General features: G+C 64.9%; 2 protein-coding genes across 2 annotated transcripts; both read left to right on the top strand.

The window, feature by feature from the left end:
- Nucleotides 1-884: 884 nt before the first annotated feature.
- Nucleotides 885-12,249, top strand: Mef2b (myocyte enhancer factor 2B). Its single transcript, XM_090351497.1, has 9 exons — nucleotides 885-913; nucleotides 9,441-9,522; nucleotides 9,787-9,990; nucleotides 10,678-10,812; nucleotides 11,015-11,162; nucleotides 11,334-11,437; nucleotides 11,528-11,621; nucleotides 11,748-11,859; nucleotides 12,009-12,249. The coding sequence occupies exons 2-9, from the start codon at nucleotides 9,469-9,471 to the stop codon at nucleotides 12,247-12,249; spliced, it is 1,092 nt and encodes a 363-aa protein (XP_090207623.1). The 5' UTR covers nucleotides 885-913; nucleotides 9,441-9,468.
- Nucleotides 12,250-14,847: 2,598 nt separating this feature from the next.
- Tmem161a (transmembrane protein 161A) lies at nucleotides 14,848-20,501 on the top strand. Its single transcript, XM_090334733.1, has 12 exons — nucleotides 14,848-14,873; nucleotides 16,107-16,210; nucleotides 16,606-16,686; nucleotides 16,885-16,985; nucleotides 17,089-17,245; nucleotides 17,436-17,587; nucleotides 18,746-18,806; nucleotides 18,885-19,028; nucleotides 19,109-19,222; nucleotides 19,329-19,503; nucleotides 19,608-19,704; nucleotides 20,141-20,501. Exons 1-12 carry the CDS (start codon nucleotides 14,871-14,873, stop codon nucleotides 20,392-20,394), a joined length of 1,443 nt encoding a protein of 480 aa, XP_090190859.1. The 5' UTR covers nucleotides 14,848-14,870; the 3' UTR covers nucleotides 20,395-20,501.
- The last annotated feature ends 178 nt before the right edge of the window (nucleotides 20,502-20,679 follow it).

Below are 20,679 nucleotides of genomic sequence, written 5' to 3'. Positions count from 1 at the left end.
TCAAATGCCTATCTCTCTGGACAAGCCCAGTGGCCAGCTCCTACTCACACTTAAAACCCCAGGACGCAAGCCCCACGTTTTTGAAAGCCCTCCCCAGCCTTCCTGCAACAGCCTTTGTTCCAGATTCTGTCTGGCTCCAGACCCGCACCCTGGGCCAGGGGCCGGGGTAGGGGTCTCTCTAGAGTCGCCCTGTTGAGGTCTGTCTTCACTGCTGAGCCCTGGGCCTTTCATTCCCTAAACTCTGAGTCACTTGAAGTCCCTTCTCTGGTCCTCCTCTGGCCTGGTCCAGGGGAGGATTTGGGGGCTTGGGCCCCTCACTACAAGGCGCCTCACAGCTGGTCTCTGAAGAGGGGGAGCAGGGCCTGGGGAGACAGGACATGGGGGCGGGGGAGGGAAGGAGATGCGGGGGGGGGGGTGAGGGGTCCTTGGGGCTGTGGAGGGGGGTAAGGCCGTGGGGTCAGGCCCCAGGGCCTGTCCTGCCCCGTGGTGGCAGGTGGTGGCCTTGGCGACCACCCGGGCTCCCCCAAGGCTGCGTGAGTGAGGGGGCCTGGGGCGGGGCCGGGTGCCACGTTATAGGATGGATAGCAGAGATCCGAGTTGAGGGACAGCGACACAGGGGGCTCTCGGGGGTCGGCATGGCGGCCGGGGGGTCCCCCCGGCCTGGTCCGGCCTCGCGCAGGGGCCCCTCGAGCGCAGCCCTCGGTGGCTGAGGCCCGCGGCGTCGGAACCTGGGGGCGGGGCCACAACTCCAACCACGCCCACCGCGGCGACACGACACGCCCGTTATGCAAACGAGGCGCCATCGTCCAATCATCCGTCGGGGGCGTGGCCTCGGCGTGGCTGGCACCTGCGCGGGGGGCGCGGGAAGCTGAGTGCGGCGGCGGCGGCGGCGCCGGGTCTGCAGTGCCGGCAGGTGCGTGTCGGCCGGGGCGGGGCGCGCGGGGCCGGGCGCGGGCCGGGGCGCGGGCCGGGGCGGGGCCGGGCCGGGCCGGGCGGCGGGGCGGCGGGGCGTGCGTGTCTCGGCGGTTGGAGGCTTTGGCGTGAGTTTCCCGTGCGTTCCGCGCGCGCGTCGGTCCCGGGCGTGAACTCGGGGCCCGGCGCCGTCCCGAGCCGCTGCGCTCCGGCCGGCGCTCTACCACCTGAGCCGCAGCGCCGCTTCCGGCCTCGGGCCGGGCTCCTCTCAGGGAAGTTCCCGCCGGGGTGGCTGCGGACCGCGCTCCCCTGGACTCGGGCGCCGGCCTGGCCCGGGGGCCCGGGCCTGGGGACCTCAGGTCTCAGACTCCCCGGGAGAGAAGCTGCCCTCGGAGAAGTGTGCAGGCGCCGGGCTCCGCTGCACGCCCGCGATGCTTGCTTCCTCAGGAGGCTGAGGTCTGAGGGCCGCGGTTCGGGGCCAGCCCGGCCACACAGATCAGAGAGACGCTTTACCTCCGAGAAGGCTGCGAATGGAGCTGTGGCTCAAATGGTAGAGCACCCGCCTGGTGGGAAAAAAAAAAAAAAAAAAACGATAAGGGACAGCAGCATCCATACCCCGAGTTCATGCTCCCAGAACCAGCCCCCCCACGCCTGAATGGGACCCAGAGCCTCTGCCTGGCCTGTACCGGGCCCTGGGCTCCATCCATGGCACAGGAAACTGTGATTAGATCTCAGAGGACCAGGCTCAGAGTTTGCTCTGGTGTTTTTCTCGCCTCTCTGAAGGGAGCGGCCAGCGCTGTCTGGAGGGGGCAGAGCTGGGGGCACTGGTGTCTAGAGAGAAGGGGGCTCTCCCAGGCTGGGTTTGTATTGTTTTGAAGAGGGGAGAGATGAAGGCCAGGGAGGGGCCCCTCAGCCACCTGACCTGACCCCAGCGTCCTGCCCCTGGGCGCTGTGTCTTCTGGCTTGGCCACTGCCCCTCTCTGAGCTCTCTGGACACCTTAGTGACCAGAGCAAGCTGACCTTGGCTTCACATCTTCAAGTAACAATCATCGTGTGAGCGTGTGTGTGTGTGTGTGTGTGTGTGTGTGTGTGTGTGTGTGAAGTAATGAAGATGAAACCTGATGTCCTTTTCAAGGCTGAGCAAGTATGCTACTTTTGTGCTCAGCATTCAACTTACTTAGTTTGCTGGTCCTGGGTTTGAACTCAGAGCCTGGGCGCTGTCCCTGAACTTTCAGACTCAGCGCTGGCGTGCTCCCCTTGAGCCACTTTTTGTTGGCCATGGGTGCTAAGCGGCTCACAGACCTTCCTGCCCCAGCTGGTTTCAAACTGCCACCCTCACTTCTCAGCCTCTCAGATAGCTGGGGTTAAAGGTGTGACCCACCATTCCCTGCTCGATTTATTTATTTCCTTCGATTTTTATCAAACCAGATGGAAAATCTGGGAACTGCTGTCTTGACGCCCACCAGGGTGGTGTGGCCTTCAGGAAGGTCTGAGGTGCACATGTCCATTCTTATAATGGGTGTGGGTCTTTGGGCTCTGGGAGCTCGCCTGGTCCCAGCCTCTGCTTCTCAGTGGGGTGCTAGGGGGAAATGGGGCTCCCTGGGTCTGTGTCCTAGGGTGCTGTGTCACTGCTTGGATGCCCCCAGACTCCGGGATGAGCGTCTCAGACGTGGGTGGCAGAAGTTCCAGCCCATAGGCTGACAGGACACGGGCAGTGTCCAGAGGACGGGGAGGCAGGCTGACCTTCAGGGGGGCCGCGGGTGGGGGAGCGTCTGGCCTTCAGTGTAAACCCCCCACGCTGCCCATGGGCCAGGTGCATCCAGTGTGCGCCTCCGGTAGAATGGCCTGGGCTTCTCATGAGGTGTGAGTGGAAATGGCTGGAGCCTCTCCCACCCGGCGCACCCTCCACCAGCAGCCACGCTCCCCCGCCCGGCCCTCCAGATCAAAGTGGAGTCTGGGAAGGGAAGGTTCTAGAAGGTTGGGATACAGCATCCCTGATACAGGCAGTGAACCTGCCTTGTCCATCTTTCCAAACGTTAGCCTGGCTCACCCAGTCTCCACCACCTCCTGTCCCCAAAAGGCTTGTCCTCATCATGGGGGGCTTCTGAAGCAACCCCGAAGCGTGCCAGCTCCCAGCTGCTCATGATATTGAGATCTGAGCACATGCTTCAAAGCAGCCAGGGACAGTAAAGTCCTAAAGACTTTTTTTTTTTGGTGGGTCGTGGGAATTGAACTCAGCTCTGGGCGCTGTCCCTGAGCTTTTCAGCTCAAAGCTACCACCCTACCCTTGAGCCAAGCCCCACTTCCCCTTTTCTAGAGGATAATTGGATATAAGAGTCACAGGTCCTTTTGTGCCTGGGCTGGTTTTGAACTTTGATCCTCAGATCTCAGCCTCCTGAGTGGCTAGGATATCTAGCTACTTGTGTGAGCCACTGCTCTGGCCCAGAGACTTTTTATTTTTTTGCCAGTCCTGGGGACTGAACTCAGGCTCTGAGCACTGTCCTTGGGCTTTCTCAAGGCTAGAGCTCTACTACTTAAGCCATATCACCACTCCCAGCCTTTTCTATATATGTGGTACCGAGGAATCGAACCCGGGTCTTCGTGCTTGCTAGGCAAGCACTCTACCACTAGGCCAAACTCCAAACCCTGCCCAGAGACCTTTTTTTTTTTTTTTTTTTTTTATCTTCAGTTATTTCGAGCAAAGAAAGCCAGAAGTGGAGTTGTGACTCAAGTGGTAGAACACCAGCCTTAAGCACCGCAGTGCCCAGGCCCAGAGTTCCAGCCTCAGGACTGGCACACACTCTACCCCAGGGCCTCCCTTCCCTCTGCCTGCACACCGAATTCCCACCGCAGGGTCTTTGCATCTGCCGTTCTGTCCCTTCTTAGCTGGTGTCGTCCTGTCCTCACGACCACCCCTTCTGGTCCCTCGGTGGCCTTTCCCCATCACCTCTTTGTTTGTAATTTCTTGTGGCCACTTTTGCCCCAGACATGGCTGTGTGTCATCATGCCCCCACCATGCTGGCCAGCTCTGCCCACCCCCTGGCCCCTGTACCTTGCCTTTTCTGGAGGGTAGACACCGGGGAGCAGGGAAGCCCTGAAGCCTCACCTCAGCACCCCAGCCGGCTGCCTCGTGGGGCTTCCTGCCCGGGCCAGAGTCCCTTCCGCCCAGTGCTGACAGCTGTGCTAATTTCCCAAGCTGGGAGGCCCCCCGTCTCTGGGGATGAATTTCTCAGGCCCCAGAGGGAGTTCTTTCTCAGGAACAAAGAGAAGGAAATCTTGGGCTGGCCCTGCAGGCAGCACCGAGGCTCAGGGGACATTCACCAGGCCCTGGGCCAGCCCTGGCTCTCAGCAGTTGGGGGCAGCAGGCTTGGAACTGTGTGTGTGTGTGTGTGTGTGTGTGTGTGTGTGTGTGTGTGGACTCTCCTGGCAGCCTGGAGGCCGATCTGGGCTGGCCTTGCTGACAGGCAGGTACACTTGTGCCAGGTCAGGTGCCCAGCTCTCATTTTCCTCCCAAACGGGCAGTGGTCAGCAGTCAGTTTTCTGGCCTGAGAGAAACAGAAGCAGAGTCTGCTGCTGGCTGGTACTTTTTCCTAGAATTTTTACAGTCAGGTGGCTCAAGTGATAGAACACCTGCCTGGCAAGCATGAAGCCATGAGTTCAAACCCCAGTGTTGATTAAAAAAAAAAAATACATTGAAGCCAAGTCACTGTCTCAGGCCCATCATCCTACCTACTCAGGAGGCTGAGATCTGAAGATCACGGTTCAAAGACAGCCTGGGCAGGAAAGTCTGTGAGATACTTAAGGCCTCAGGTGAAACCTTGACTCAAGTGGCAGAGCTCCAGCCTGCAGTGGACAAAGGTCAGGGACAGCGCTCAGAGCGCCAAGGCTGAGTTCAAGCCCCAGGACTGGCACAGAAAGGAAGAGGGGAGCAAATGTGCCCCTTCAGCCTTGAGCCGCTGCCCAACCAGCCAAGGCCTCTCTGCCTGGCTCTTTGTCCACCAGGCCAGGGAGGGGCTGGGCATCTGAGTAGGCCTCAGTTTCCCCTTGCCAGAGGGACCTATAGAAAGAGGGTGGCTGTGGGCCATCTCCAGACAGACGGGCAGACAGGCACACACAGGCTGGGACATCCGAGCCTCCACTGTCCCCGGGTGAGCGCTGACCTCTGGCCTCTGGAAGGAAGCTGGGTGAGAGCTCAGCGGGAGAGGCTCGCTCTGTGTCTGAGGGGGTCCTGTCCGCGGACCAGGGTGGACGTTGGGGTGGGGTTGTTGCACCTTGGCTGTCCTTGTGTGGTGGTCAGTGGTCTGCTGTCTGGAGGGGCTCCCGGGCCTGCTCACTGTGCCTGGGGGTCACCTGGGCTGCGGAGTCTCTCAGCCCCCCCACAATCCTGCCCCATTGTCTGCCTGCGCTGACCCTGCTTCCTGAGAAGGAAACCTGGGCCAGAGGGGCAGAGGGGCAGAAGGGGCCAGAGGAGGCCAGAGGGGGCCAGAGGAGGCCAGAGGGGGCCAGAGGAAGCCAGAGGGGGCAGGAGGGGCCAGATGCGGCCAGAGGGGCAGAGGAGGCCAGAGGGGGCCAGAGGAGGCCAGAGGTGGGCAGAGGAGGCCAGAGGAGGGCAGAGGGGGGCAGAGGAGGCCAGAGGGGGCCAGATGGGGCCAGAGCGGCAGAGGAGGCCAGAGGGCGGCAGAGGAGGCCAGAGGGGGGCAGAGGAGGCCAGAGGGGGCCAGAGGAGGCCAGAGGGGGCCAGATGGGGCCAGAGGGGCAGAGGAGGCCAGAGGGGGGCAGAGGAGGCCAGAGGAGGGCAGAGGGGGCCAGAGGAGGCCAGAGGGGGCCAGATGGGGCCAGAGGAGCAGAGGAGGCCAGAGGGGGGCAGAGGAGGCCTGAGGGGCAGAGGGGACCAGAGGAGGGCAGAGGGAGACAGAGGGGGCCGCCCCGCCCGGCTGCAGGGGGCGGGGCCCGGCGGGCGGGCGGGGCTTGGCGGGCGGGGGCGGGGCGTGGCCCTCCCGGGGGCGGGGCCGGGCCCTCCCGGGGGCGGGGCGCCGCGGGCGGGAGGGCAGGGCGGGGGTCCCCGCCGGCCAGGGGCGCTTCCTGCCGCCCTAATGAGGTACTTGGGGAGCAGGTGATGAAACCGCAGCCCGGGTTGCGTGAGGCGGGCGGGCGGCGGCGGCGCCCCCTCCCCTCCCCGCGGGCCCGGCGCCCCACGCCGCCTCTCACTTCTGCTTTCCGGGCGCGCGGGGCCCGAGAAGGTGGAGGAGGAGAGGCGCGCGGGGCCCGGCCTGGAGGGCCCGGCCCGGAGGAGGCGTCCAGCCCGCCCGACCCGGTCAACCCCCGCCCCCAATCCCCCGGCCTCGCCCGCCCCGCCCCCCCCATCCCCTCCGCCAGCACCCTCCCCCCGCCCCATGTTTGCTGATTGACTTGCGGACCGCAGAGCTCTCCACACCCAGTGGTGTGCAAGCGGTGGGCGGCGTGAGCCCCAAGCCTGAGCGCAGGGGTGGCCGGCTCCCTCCTCGACGTTTCCAGTCCTGTGGGATCTTCCAGGCTGGGACCCCAGCCCCTCCCCAGCGCAAGCCGCCTGCCCCTTCATCCCAGCATCTGCACTGCCCAGCCGGCTCGCTGTCACCTCCAGCCTGGACAGATGCCGGTCCCCAGGGCATCTCCCAGGACTGGGGGCGGGGGTTACGTCTGTCACCTAGCTCCTCAGGAGGCTGACATGGGGACTACGTTCCCAATGGTGAACGCTGGCCAGAAAAACCAGGGGTGCTCTCTCCCCCAGCCCCAGGGAGAAGCTTGAATAGGGCATGTAGGAACTCAGGCTCAGAGTACCACCCCACCAAAAAAAGAAGCAGGCCTGGAGGTGCGAATCAGCAAGGGGGCTCTGAGCTCAAACCCCCCCCCCCCAGCAACAACAACCAAAAACCAACTGGGGGCTGGGGCTGGGCCTGGGTCGCCAGGCCAGGATGAAGCCATTGCACAAACAGGACACACCTGTGTGCTGTCAGGGCCAGGCCGTCCTGGTTCCCTGGGGCTTCCCCTCCAGCCACTGTCCCCCGCAGGCCCTGGCCAGGCGTACAGGTGTACGTCGCCATGGTAGTCGTGTTTTTGGTGGGCCTGCCACCTGGGGTCCAGCCCCTCTTCTGCCCTGCGTGGGGGTTTTTCGGGGGCCTCAGGCTCACCCAGCCGGGCACCTGTGCAGTGTGAAGCCATTAAGGGGTCAAGAACTGGTGACCAGTGGCTCACACTGTCATCCCAGCTGCTCGGAAGGCTGAGATCTAAGGATCAAGATTCAAAGCCAGCCCAGCAGGACCGTCCGTGGGACTCATCTCTGTTCAGAGAAGCTGGAGGTGGCGCTGTGGCTCAAGTGGTAGAGCGCCAGCCTTGAGCACAGAGTCTTGGGGACAGCGCCCAGGCCCTGAGTTCAAGCCCCAGGCCCACACACAAAGGCAAAGCGGCAAAAGAAGTGGGCTGGGAGGGGCTGGGCTCCCATGTGGCCTGCACACCCCAGATTCCTCCTGTCCTTCCCCCCTGCGCCCCAGGTGCAGGCACCCTCTGCCTCCGCTCTGGGGGGCTGTGTGTGTGGAGGGGCCCCCCAGACCTCAGCTTCCCCCTCGTGCCGGGCACACTGCCTCCACGCACACACAGTTCCCATCACCCCGACATCCGGAGGCGGCCGGCCAGGCTGTCTGCGGCCAGGCCAGCATTTGCATGGGGCCCGGGGCCCGTGCCCTCGGCCCCCGCCTGCACACTCACCGCTGCTCACACCTGGACCGCTAGGCCCGGCTGAGGGGCTGGATTTGCATGCGGTGTATTTCTGGGCCCGTGGAGTGGCGGGGGAAGTTGTTGAGGGAAACACATCTCTCCTGGGTATGTGGAGGCAAGGCTGGGTGGACACACTGCAGGAAAGCACATAGATGGGCTTTGGGGTATCAATGGGAGTTGGCCAAGTGAAGCAGGAGCCCAAAGGGCCTCTAGATAGAGATCTTATTGAAGGGAGCTGGGCTGGTTAACCCGGCTGGAGGCCAGGACAGCGGCCTGACAGTGGAGATGACCCTGGCTGTGCAGCTGCTTCTTGGACCAGGGTCCAGGGTGGCTTCAGAGCTCCAGTAGAGTGTTAGCTTTGAGCTAAAGAGCTCAGGACAGCCCAGTTGAAGCCTCAGGACTAGTATTAAAAATAATAAGGCTTGGGCCGGGAGTTTGGCCTAGTGGTAGAGTGCTGGCCTAGCATGCACAAAGACCCTGGTTCGATTCCTCGGTACCACATACTTAGAAAAAAGCCAGAGGTGCTGAGGCTCAAGTGGTAGAGTGCTAGTCTTGAGAAAGTCCAAGGACAGTGCTTGGGCCCGCAGCCCGAACCCAGGTCTATCAATAATAATAATAATAAGGCTCCAACTTCATCAGGCAGTCAATCAGTCAACCCCAGCCCCATTTTTCACTGGCTCACAGACTGAAGCTCCGGGCTCTCCCGGCTTGGAGGCCCAGGGCAGACCAGTCTCTCCGCTCTTCCTCGCTCCTCGTGATCCTTGTACGTGCTGTTCTCAGGACTCCCCATCTCTGCTCAAGGTGTCACTTCAAAGACCCCCTCCCCAGCGCCTCCCTCCCTCGCCCTGCAGTTCCTGAATCCTGTCCCACTGAAAGTGTCAGAGCTGGCTGTGCCCTGGCGAAGTGACCAGGCCTGTCTTACCAGTCCTGGCTGCAGTGGTCTTGGCCATGAGCCCTCCAGCCAGTGCCCGCCTCAGCCTGAGGGGCAACACCAGGGAGGGGCCTGGGGCCCACCCTAACGGCGTGGGAACCTGCCCCATTTCCACCGGGATTAAATACGGCAAGTGGGGCTGGAGTCCTGTGGCCCCGGCCACCCTGCAGCCCACAGAGCCTGGAGGGGGGGCTGGGCTGCTCTGCAGGCCACAGCCGCCAAGGCCCGTGGTCACTGCCCTTTCTTTAACTTACTGTGTGTGTGTGTGCTGGCTCTAGGGACTAGACCCTCAGAGTCTGGGTGCTGCTTCTTAGCTTTATCTGCTCATGGTGGCTCACACCTGTCATCCCAGCCCCTCAGGAACAGAGATCTGAGGATCAAGGTTCAGAGCCAGTCCTGGCTGCAAAGTCCACGAGACCTTTGCCTCCAATAACCTACTCAGAAAAAGGTGGAAGTGGACTGGGAGTGTGGCCTAGTGGTAGAGTGCTTGCCTAGCATGCACAAAGACCTGGGTTTGATTCCTTGGTACCACATACATAGAAAAAAAGCCAGAAGTGGTACAGTGGCTCAAGTGGTAGAGCTCTAGCCTTGAGCAAACGAAGGACAGTGCTCAGGCCCTGAGCTCAAGCTCCGGGACTAGCAGACAGAGGGGAAAAAACATTCCATGGACTTTCCTGCCCCAGAACCTCAATCCTCACGAGCGGGCAGCACACCCCTGCCCGGTGAAGGTCAGCGCTGACCCAGGGGCCTTGTGCCCCACACCCTCGCTTCCTCAGGTAGTGGTGGGAGGAACAGCTGGCCCAGCTGTTCCTGCCCACCCACTCCACCCTGTCTCCTTTCTCCCAAGTGACGGCCTCTGTGCTCAGCCTGGGACCATGGGGAGGAAGAAAATACAGATTTCACGGATTCTGGACCAGAGGAACCGGCAGGTGAGCCCTGGCCCGGCGGCCGGGAGGAGGTGGAGATGGGGTGCGGGAGCCTCTGGAGTCTTGATCCACGTCTGCCTCGCTTCTTTCCATAGCATTTACTAATCTCCCCGAGGAGCCCCCGGATCTGGGGAGCCCGCGGACAGGGAGGACGAATGCGCCAGGGCTGGGGCTTCGGGCCGGGTTTTGAGGAGTGCAGCGGTAGTGGGGAGGGAAGGGTGTCCCCAGCAGCGTCCTGACCCGGTCCCGGCCGGGCGGTGCCCGCAGGTGACCTTCACGAAGCGGAAGTTCGGGCTGATGAAGAAGGCTTACGAGCTGAGCGTGCTGTGCGACTGCGAGATCGCGCTCATCATCTTCAACAGCGCGCACCGCCTCTTCCAGTACGCCAGCTCCGACATGGACCGCGTGCTGCTGCGCTACACCGAGTACAGCGAGCCGCACGAGAGCCGCACCAATGCCGACATCCTGCAGGTGCGGCGGGGCGGGGGCGCTGCGGGCGCCGAGGCCGAGGCGCCGGGCCTGCGGTCCGCCTGCCAGCCGGGGGCGGGGCTTCTGGGCCGGGGGCGTGTCTGCCGACGGGGGCGTGTCCTCCAGGGGCGTGCCTTTAGTGGGCGTGTCCACCCGCCGGGGACCTGTTGTCGTGGGCGTGTCCTCCCGGGGGCGTGCCTTTGCTGGGCGGGTCGTCCAGGGGGGCGTGACCGCCGGCGGGGGGCGTGCCTTTAGTGGGCGAGCTCACCCACCGGGGACCTGCCGCGGGGGCGTGTCCTCCAGGGGGCGTGTCCTCCAGGGGGCGTGTCCTCCAGGGGGCGTGTCCTCCAGGAGCGAGTCCGTCGACTGGAGCCGTCTGCCAGCGGGCGCGTCCACCCCTTCTGGCGGTGTCTGCAGCCCTGGCCGAGTACCGCGCAGTCCCCACACTGGTGGGATTCGGGCGAGGCAGCGAGGGGAGGGAGACAGGCGCCCACCACCCCGGGACACATCACAGCCGCAGGCAGTGAGGGGTGGGTTCTTGGTCTCTGGTCCCCTCCTCACACGCGCTTGGAATTTAGATGGTAATGCGCTGGGGTTTGGGTCAGGGAGGTGTGGCTGGACGGAGCCCGGGCTGCCTCCTGTCCCGTAGAACTGGGTGGGGGTCCATCGTGCCGTTTCTTTTCCTCACAGACACTGAAGCGGAGGGGCGTGGGCCTTGAGGGCCCGGACCTGGAGCCAGACGAAGGGCCTGAGGGGACAGGAGAGAAGCTTCAGAGGCTGGCAGGTGACGGAGGCGACCCTGCCTTGCCTCGGCCCCGGCTCTATGTAAGTGCCCGCCCCACTGGGAGCGCCCCTACCCTAAGCCTGGGCCAGGTCAGGGCTGAGAGCCACCTAAGGCCAGGGAGTTCCTGGGACCCCAGGGCAGCAGGGGCTGAAGCTTCCTCAAGGGGGGAGCTGTCCCCTGGCTGGCATCTCTCCCATCTTAGATTAATATGTCTGCCCACCCCCCCTCGCCTTCTGCCCTCAGCCAGCGGCACCCATGATGCCCGGACCGGACTTGGTATTCGGGGCTCTGCCTCCACCAGGCTGTGACCCCAGTGGGCTGGGAGAGGCCCTGTCCGCCCACAGCCGCCCATCTCCCTTCCGACCAGCAGCTCCCAAAATGGGGCCCCCAGGTGAGCCTGTGGTGAGGGCACTGGCCTGGAGGGCAAGGCACAGGCCTACAGGCCTGTGTGGATGTTGGCAGGGTGCTGGCAGGGTGAGGTCACCTCGAAACCTCAGACACTCTTAGTCTGGTGACAGGCTGGCTCTTCTTTTCTCTGGGGTGTCCCTTCCACCCCCACCAGGCTTGGGCCACCCTCTTTTCTCACCAAGTCACCTCAGCAGCAAGACGCCACCTCCCCTGTACCTGGCGGCAGATGGCCGGAGGCCAGGGGCTCTGGGCGCCTCGGTGAGTGCGGAGGTGGCTGGGGGCTGGTGAGGGCTGGTTAGGGGGCTGGGGTGTGAGCCTCAGTTTCCCCTCCACCCTCTCTCCCCACAGAGAAGCCTCTACAGTAGCCTGCAGAGCCCCAGTGCCGCGGCAGCCCCAGGTCCCGCTCTGGGGGGCTTCCCTTTCCTCCCTGCTGGTCCCTCAGGTATGCCCGCACCCCACTCCTGGGGGGTCCCCCTAGCCACCCGGGAACCCAGCACTGGGGCGGGGGCGGGCCAGGCTCGGGCGGGGCTGGGCTAAGCCCTGACGCAGCGCCCCTCCCGCCCTCCAGAGTACAGCCTGGGGGACCCCCCGCCGCCCCCCGGCCTGCTGCAGCCCCCCACCCTGGCCTCTTGGCCGTCCTCCAGGGCCGAGGGCGCCCCCGCCGCCGCTGCCCAGTCCAGGTGAGCCCCGGGCCGCCGCTGACCCCTGCCGGCCGCGGCCGGTACTGCGCGCCCTGCTCCGCGGGGGCCCTCGGGGTGGCGGCCCCGATCCGGGCTCCCCTGCCCGCTCCAGGCTCACGGCGCCCCTTTCTCTCCTCCGACCCCCGCAGCGGGGGCCGCAGCCTGGGCGAGGATGGCAACCCGACCCGCGGTGCGTCCCCGGCCAGTCCCCCGGTCAGCGTCAAGTCGGAGCGGCTGTCGCCGGCGCCCGGGGGCCCCGGAGACTTCCCGCGGCCCTTCCCGTACCCGCTGCTGCTGGCGCGGCCGCTGGCCGAGCCGCTGCGCCCCGCGCCCCCCGCGCGCCCCGCGCCCCTGGCGCGCCGCCTGCCCCCCGCCGCCTGGCCGCGGTAGGGCCCCGAGCGACCCTTCCCGCTGCCTCCACCAATAAAGCTTGGTGCCTTGGGCAGGGTCTGTCACTCGTCCAAGCGTGCCGCCGGGTACTCCACACGGCCCTCTCCCCAGAGTGCCCCAGCCCCCGCCCCGGCCCTCTCCACTGAGTGCCACCTTGGCACCCCTCCACGCCGTGGCCTTACTGTGGCACCCCTGAAGAAGTTGGAGCTTAGATGGAGGACTCCGGCAAGCTGGAGGTCCCCTAGACCAGGCGCAGTTGGGCTCCAGGGAGGGCCGGCCTGGCAGGGAAGGAGCCCCCACGTCCCTCAAGAAGTCACCGTCACCTCCCAGGTGCAGAGTGCTTACACGCTGTGGGAGTGCAGGGGTGTCCAGGACTCATCACCCTTCACCCCCAGGTCTCACACCCCAGGTGGCCCCTGTGGGACCAGTTAGTTCACTGAAGGTCGGACCCTCACCCTCCTCTGGGGCTCACCTTGCCACGTGCTCCTCCACCCCCTCCTGTCCCCACCCCTGCCCATCCCAAGGGGGCCTTGTTTTTCTCTGGGACTGGGATTCGACCTCAGGACTCATGCCTACACTGCTGGGTCTCTACTGTCTTGGGCCATAACCTCAGGCATCTGAACTGCAGCTGTTCTGGGGTGAGGGGGTCTTACCTGGACCTCCAGCCCTGCCCTCGGCCTCCTGTAGCCATCCTAGCTTACACACACTGAAAATCCAGAGCACACCACCGCCATGCCCTGCAAGGGTTGAGACCAGGGCTCGATAACCTTTTGCCTCGGGTGGTCTCGAACTCGACACCATCGAGTTCTCTGCTTCCCAGGTAGCTGAGGCAAAGGGCATGCACCCCATTCTGGGCCACCCCTAGAAATGCTTTGGGCTTCAATTCTGGAATGGAGACCATCTGTCAGCAGAGGCTGAGTCAGAGGGTCCAGAGCCCCAGGCTGGCCCCGCACTGTGGACAGAGTGCTGGGATTGTCCCCAGCATGAGAGAAAGCGTCCCAGATCCACCTTCAGGGATGGGGGGGCTCGGTGGGTGGAGGCCCCGGAGGAGGACCTGCCCTGAAAGGCCCGCCTGGCACCAAGGAGAAGATCTAGCCCTGTACTGTGGGAAGCTGGGAGATGATTGGGGGGGCACTCTGTGTGTTGCCCACCTGGGGACCACCCCACCCCAGCAAGGACCCAGGCACCCCTCATCCCCACACCGGTGGCTCCAGTAACCAGGAGAGCTGAGGTAGGATGGTCTCTGGAACCCAGGAATCTGTCAGATTAAGACCCAGGCCAAGACAAACAGAATATGCCGAGCCGGGAGTCTGGCCTAGTGGTAGAGTGCTTGCCTGGCATGCACAAAGACCCGGGTTCGATTCCTCTGTACCATATACATAGAAAAAAACCCAGCAATGGTGCTGAGGCTCTAGTGGTAGAGCTCTGGCCTTGAGAAAGCCCCGGGACAGTGCTCAGGCCCTGAGCCCAAGCCCAGGACTGGCAAAAAAAAAAAAGAATCTGCAGTTGGGGTGTGTGTGCGCGCCGCGTGTGTGCAGGCTTGCTCTCGGTCCCTGGGGGCGCGACACTTCCTCCATTGGCCACTGGGGGCATCAGGCCAAGCTGAGAGGCAAACACAGCTGGGCTCCAACTCTCCACCGCCAACCCCCCTTCCCCCCCACCAGCGAGAGTTTATGTCACTTGGAGGACACACAGGCACAGATGGAGTGATGGGGCTGTATGGCACTGTGGGCCTTCTGGGTGGGTGCCTGGTATGGCTTCAGTTCTATGTGCACGCCAGAGGGGTGTGTGGACGTTTTCATCCCCAGCAAGTGACCCTGTCGGGAGGAGGTGGGAATTTCAAGGGCTGGAGTCTTCTCTAGGCATGGTGGAAGCTGGGATCTGAGGATCCTGGTTCAAAGCCGCTCAGCAGGGAAGTCTGTGAGATGAAATCTCCAAGGGTAGAGTGCTAGTGAGTATAAAAGCTCAGGGACATTGCTCGGGCACTGAGTTCAAGCCCTAGGACTGGTACACACACACACACACACACGCCCACAGCACGCACTCCCCAGGCAGTCTCAGGGACCCCAGGAGACCCATTCACCAGGAGAAACACACAATTACCAAACGCAGGAACGTGCAGCCCTCCCCTCGGTGAAACACGGGGCCTCAGGTTCTCCAGGTGCTCATGCGACCCTGATCCAGCGCCACCTGAAGCTGAAGCTGATACTTCCAGTATCTGAGCCAAAGTACTCTTTTTCCTTCAGTAAGATGGACTGTGGTGTGGACAAATCGGGTGGCAGGTTGACATCAACTTTGTGTGAATTCAGTCATTTCAGTGTTTGGTCAGTGCCAGTTCCGCTGGTATAGAGGCTGAAACCTCCCTTCCACGCGTGGAAGCCACACGCAGGCCCGGCCGGCAGGAACGGGGCGGGGAGGTCTAGGCTCACCCGGTTAGTCAAAACTACAACTTCCGGCATGCAAAGCGAGCAGCCCTTTGTCCCTCGGAATGGCTGGTGCCGAGACTGCTGATTGGTCGCACGCACTGCTCGTCGGGGAAGAGTCGGGCCCTGATTGGCCGAGCTTCTGCAGCGTGCCCTAACCCCAGGCTGCTGGGTCGGTCCGCGAGCGGGGCCGGCGAGATGGTGAGCGCGCGCGCGGTGGGCCCCGAGCGGCCGCGGGTCGCCACGAGGGGCCCGGAATCTCCCGAGTGCGCCGCTGGGGGGGGGTCTTGCAAGCCTCCGGGACGCCTTACTGGCCTGGAGCCCTGCCCGGGGGTGGCAGCCCCGGGGAGGGGGCCGGGGGCCCCCCGAGGGTCCTCCTGCGGACAGGAGGGAAGGGTTGTGGGGGTGGGCGCTGTCGCGGGGTTCCCTGCGGGCCTTGGGGCGAGTGTCAGCAGCGGGGCAAGCCGCAGCGATGGGACCCGGCCCAGGGGTTTGGCTGGGTGGGCTCTGAGCCCTCAGCGGGGACCCCAGCTGCCGCCACGTGGCTGCGGGTCCATCCCCGTGAGCCAGGCCACCTGGGGATGGGGGCCCCTGCAGTCCTCCCGGGCCCGGGCGGCGGCCCCATCCTGGCTCTGCTCTGGGGTCCCCGGCGAGGGGGGCGGGAGTGGAGCCGAAGGCGCAGCTCCAGGAGGCCCGAGGGAGTGGGGCGGGGCTCCGGGCGGGCCGGGGCGGGGCTGGAGGCTGCGAGCCGCCCCGGGTGTGCGCTCCCGGAAGGTCCCGGCCGTCGGCGGGGAGTGGGGCCCGGAGCCCCTCCCTGGCCAGCCCGGTTTGGGGCGAGGCACCTTCCGCCTCTCCCTCCTGTCCAGGACCACAGCGGTGAGGCGTTGAGAGCCAGAGTCCTCCGGAGGAGCTCTTCTTTCTTTCCACCAGCCCGGGGGCTTGAGCCAGGCCTGGGCGCCGTTCCCAAGCTTTTTGCTGAAGCCAGGCGCTCTACCACTTGAGCCGCTGCTCCACTTCCAGCTTTCTGGCGACTAAGTGGAACAAGAAAGTCTCGCAGACATTCCTGCCTGGACCGGCTTTGCACCGTGACGCGCAAATCGCAGGCTCCAGGGCAGCTAGGATTGCCGAGGGAGCCCGTGGGTTGTGCCGCTCCGTGGCTGGTTGAACCCGGCGTGTCCCCAGGCCGCGCTCCCGGGCGCTTTGGGCACAGCCACTGATGACAAGATGTAGGCGGTGGTGCTGGCCCCCGGAGTGGGTGCGCGATGCCAAGCCTGGTGAAGGACCGGGCTGCACTCCCAGGACTGGCCAGGTCCTTGGCCACAGGAGCCTGGGAGGACGGCCGCCTCCCCCACCCCGCCGGGCCTCTCTATAAATAGCCGGGGTTTGCCAGAGGGAGCCCCGCCCCGCCCTGAGGCCGCCTGTCCCCTCCTCCAGGCTGTCCTCGGAGTGCAGCTGGTGGTGACCCTGCTCACGGCCACCCTTATGCACAGGCTGGCCCCGCACTGCTCCTTCGCGCGCTGGCTGCTCTGCAACGGCAGGTGGGCCCCGCCCCAGAGCGGGCATTGGTCCCGGCCCCTCCCATAACCGCGAGGCCCCGCCCACAGTGCCCGAGGCTCCACCCCCGGAGCGGGCATTGGTCCCGGCCCTGCCCACGGACCTCGAGGTCCCGCCCACAGTGCCCGAGGCTCCACCCCCGGAGCAGGCGTGGCTCCCGGCCCCGCCCGTCAATCCTGAGGTCCAGTCCTCAGATTCTGGGGGTCCAGGGCAGCTATGCCCGCCCAGTACCCACAGATTCTGAGGGTGTCCCGGACCCCCGAGCCATCCGGCTGCCGCTTCCCGCTTCCCCGTAGCTCCCCCGTCCGCGTCCTTGGCGGCCTGGGGCGGCCCGGGGCGCCCTGCGCACCCCGCTCCTGACAGTGGCCTCTGTTCTCAGCCTCTTCCGATACAAGCACCCCTCGGAGGAGGAGCTTCGTGTCCTGGCCGGCCGGCCGAGGCCCCGAAGCCGGAAGGAGCGGTGAGTGGCCCGGGTCCCCTGACCCGCACCTGACGCTGTCCAGGCGTGGGGGACAGGTGGACTGGCCAGTCGGGCGTGGGGGCAGGGTCACGCACGCGCCTCCCACTTCCGGCCCCTCCCCCGCGGTCCCGGCGGATGGCCCGGGGGCTCCACAGGGCCAGGAACCACGTGGGTGACTCCCGGCCGCCCCCTCCCCAGGAGGGCCAATGGCCCTGGGGGTGAGGAGACTCCGCTGTCGGTGCCTCGAGACGCCCCCTTCCAGCTGGAGACCTGCCCGCTGACCGCCGTGGATGCCCTGGGTGAGCTCGGGGCGGCGGAGCCGGGCGGTGGAGTGGGGCGGGAGGACGGGGCGGGCCGGTGGGCTGACTCCCCCTCATCCCCTTCCGCCGCCCCGCCCCGCAGTGCTGCGCTTCTTCCTGGAGTACCAGTGGTTCGTGGACCTGGCCGTGTACTCGGGCGGCGTGTACCTCTTCACCGAGGCCTACTACTACGCGCTGCGCCCCGCGCGCGAGGCCAACATCGCCGTGGTCTGGTGTCTGCTCACCGTGGTCTTCTCTGTGTATCCTTCCCGGGGCCCCGTGGGCACCCAGATCACCTGGCAGGAGTGGGACACGGGGGACCGCACCGAATGGCTGGGCAGAGAGGCCCCGCCCCCCGCAGCGCCCCGCCCAGTCGATGCCCCGCCCCAGTCGATGCCCCGCCCCTCAGTGCCCCGCCCCGCCGTGAGGCCTCCTTAGCCCCGCCCTCAGCAAGGTGTTCCTGACGCTGACCCGCCTGTACTTCAGTGCCAAGGAGGGCGGCGAGCGCTCCGTGTGCCTCGCCTTCGCCTTCCTCTTCCTCCTCCTCGCCATGCTGGTGCAGGTGGTGCGCGAGGACATCCTGGAGCTGGGCCTGGAGCCAGGTAGGGGCTGTGCCCGGAGCGGGGCTACCCATGCCTTCATTCATTCGGCAGCCCTGGAGCGGCCGGGGCCAGGCCAGCAAGGACCGGAATCCTCCTCCTGACGATTCTCACGAGGCTGACATGGCCAACTCCAGCTACCGCACTCAGCCCTTTCTCTTTTTTATTTTTGTGCTGTGTTTGGATTCTGTCCAAACTGTCCCTTAGCTTTTTCACTCAAAGCTGACACTCTTCTACTTAAAACCACACTGGGGTGATTAATTGGAGATACGAGCCCGCACTTACTTTCCTGCCTGGACTGGCTTCCGGTGGGATTCTCAGGTCTCAGCCTCCTTAGTGGTTAGGTTTACAGGCATGAGCCTCCTGAGACTGGCTGGATTGAGCCCACCCCCACCCTGGGGCTTGAATTCGGGGCCTGGGCACATTGTCCCTGAGCCTTTGCAGTCAACATTACTTTTCTACTTTGAGCCACAAGCTCCACTTCCAGTTTTCGGGTGGTTAACTGGAGACAGGACTCTCAAGGTCTTTTCTGGCCAGGCTGAATTTGAACCTTCAGCCTCAGATCTCAGGCTTGGCTCGGAGTAGCTAGGGTTACAGGTGGGAGCCACCACGCCCAGGAAGGAGAGAGGTTTTTTTTTTTTTTTTTTTTTATTGTTACTTTCTTGCCTTGTTGGGGATTGAACCCAGAACCTGAACCATGTTAGGCAAGCGCTTTTTAATGTAATGTTCAGTTCCAGTATGTCTGTTTTGTCTTCTGGTTTGTCTTTCCGTTGGTGTCTACTCAGGAAATCTTCACAAAACTTGGCATTCGTTGGTTTCTGTGTTCCTTTTTCCTCTTGCTGATGTGAGGGTTTTCTTGGTTATATTGGATATATTCTGGATCCTGGTTCTTCCTACATGCTTGGCACTTCATCACCTTATCCAATGCGTTAGAGTCCCATCGGGGCAAAGTGCCTGAGGAACCCACTTACTTAAAAAAAAAAAGTGGGGTTATCTTGACTCAAGGTTCTAAAAGTTTCTGTCCGGGTCACTTGGCCTCGTGGCTTTGGGCCTGTGAGCAGCCCCTGCCGGTGCAGTCCCACCTGGGGACCAACAGGAGGAGGCAGAGTGGCCCCTGACCCCCTGAGGGTCCACTCTACTGGCTTCCTCTTTCCTCCCCAGGCCTGGCCAGCCTGACTCAGAACCTGGAGCCACTTCTAAAGAAGCAGGACTGGGACTGGGCGTGAGTCCTGGGTTTGGGGCTGGGCCAGGCGGGGTTCTGAGTGTGGCCTGGACACTGCTGACCTGCTCCTCTCCACAGGCTCCCTGTGCTCAAGCTCACTGTCCGTCTGGGGCTGGCCGGCGTGGGCTCGGTGCTGGGCGCCTTCCTCACCTTTCCCGGCCTGCGGCTGGCCCAGACCCACCGGGACGCACTGACCATGTCTGGGGACCGGCCTGTGCTGCAGTACGTGGACCCGCCCGCGGGGGTGTCTGACGAGGGGCCGCGGGGGCGCGCGGGCCTCACTGCCCCTCCCTGTCCTCCAGGCTGCTCCTGCACACCAGCTTCCTGTCTCCCCTGTTCATCCTGTGGCTGTGGACGAAGCCCATCGCGCGGGACTTCCTGCACCAGGCGCCGGGCGGGCCAGCCCCGCTCTGGCTGTGCGTGGGGGCCCGGGCGAGCTGCAGGGCGGGGAAGTGGGGTGGAGGGGAGGTGGCCGCCCTCTGGCTGGGCTGCGGGCCTTCTAGCGCCCCTGCCCCTCCGCAGGCTCTCGGACTCGGCCTTCGACACGGCGCGCCTGTGGGCGCTGGTGGCGCTGTGCCTGCTGCGCCTGGCGGTGACGCGGCCGCACCTGCAGGCCTACCTGTGCCTGGCCCGGGCGCGCGTGGAGCAGCTGCGGCGGGAGGCCGGCCGCATCGAGGCCCGCGAGGTCCAGCAGCGGGTACGGCCAGCGGCCTGGGGACGGGGACAGGACGGGGACCGGGCGGGCGGGCGTGGCGCGGGGGCTCCCGGCCCGCCCAGCCTCCAGCGCCCTCCCGCCCGCAGGTGGTCCGGGTGTACTGCTACGTGACGGTGGTGAGCCTGCAGTACCTGACGCCGCTCATCCTCACGCTCAACTGCACGCTGCTGCTCAAGACGCTGGGTGAGGGCGGGGTCTCTGCTGGGGGCGGGGTCTAGACCGGCGGGGGGCGGGGCCTGTAGTACCCGACGCCGCTCATCCTCACGCTCAACTGCACGCTGCTGCTCAAGACGCTGGGTGAGGGCGGGGCCTCTGCTGGGGGCGGGGCCTCAGGGAAGGGGCGGGGCCTGTAGTACCCGACGCTGCTCATCCTCACGCTGAACTGCACGCGGCTGCTCAAGACGCTGGGTGAGGGGCGGGGCCTGAGCACCCCGCGGTCACGGGCAGGGAGGGGCCTGGAGAATGGGCGGGGCCGAGGCCGAGAGGCGTGAGCGTTCAGGTTCCTCCGGAGCGGCAGGGGCGGGGCCTGCGTTGGACAGGAGCCCTGGGTGGGATTCCGGGACCAGGCGCCCGCTCTCCCGCACCCTCACCTCCTTCCTGCACCCTCCACTCCCCGCAGGGGGCTACTCCTGGGGCCTGGGCCCAGCCCCGGCGCCCTCACTGTCCGGGACCGCAGCCCAGGCAGCCGCTGTCAACCCCGGGGAGGACGAGGCCCAGCAGACGGCAGCCTGGATCGCGGGGGCCCTCGGCGGCCTCTTCACGCCGCTCTTCCTCCGCGGCGTGCTGGCCTACCTCATCTGGTGGACCGCCGCCTGCCAGCTGCTCGCCAGCCTCTTCGGCCTCTACTTCCACGAGCACCTGGGGGCGTCCTAGACGCCTGCGGCCTCCTCGAGTGCAAGGTGCCGGCAGACTGCTCAGGATCCCTTCACCACAGTGCCCGCGGGGCTGGGAGCCGTCGGGGAGGACCCCGGGCGTGTGTGTGTGTGTGTGTGCGTGTGTGTGCGCGCGCGGTCTGAACGCCAGGCTGCTCTAACGAATGACCATTGGGGCATGCTGCCTCTTCCACACTGAACCCAAGCGGTGGGGAGAAGGGGGATATGTCCTCCGGACCCCCACCTCTGTCCCCCCAGAGGCAAGCAGGCCCCTGGGAGGCTGGGG

Source organism: Megascapheus bottae, chromosome 1, assembly GCF_031878675.1.
Source record: "Megascapheus bottae isolate mThoBot1 chromosome 1, mThoBot2.hap1, whole genome shotgun sequence".
NCBI lineage: Eukaryota > Metazoa > Chordata > Mammalia > Rodentia > Geomyidae > Megascapheus > Megascapheus bottae.
Note: the sequence above shows the minus strand (reverse complement) of the source record. Positions and strands in the feature narration are given on the sequence as shown.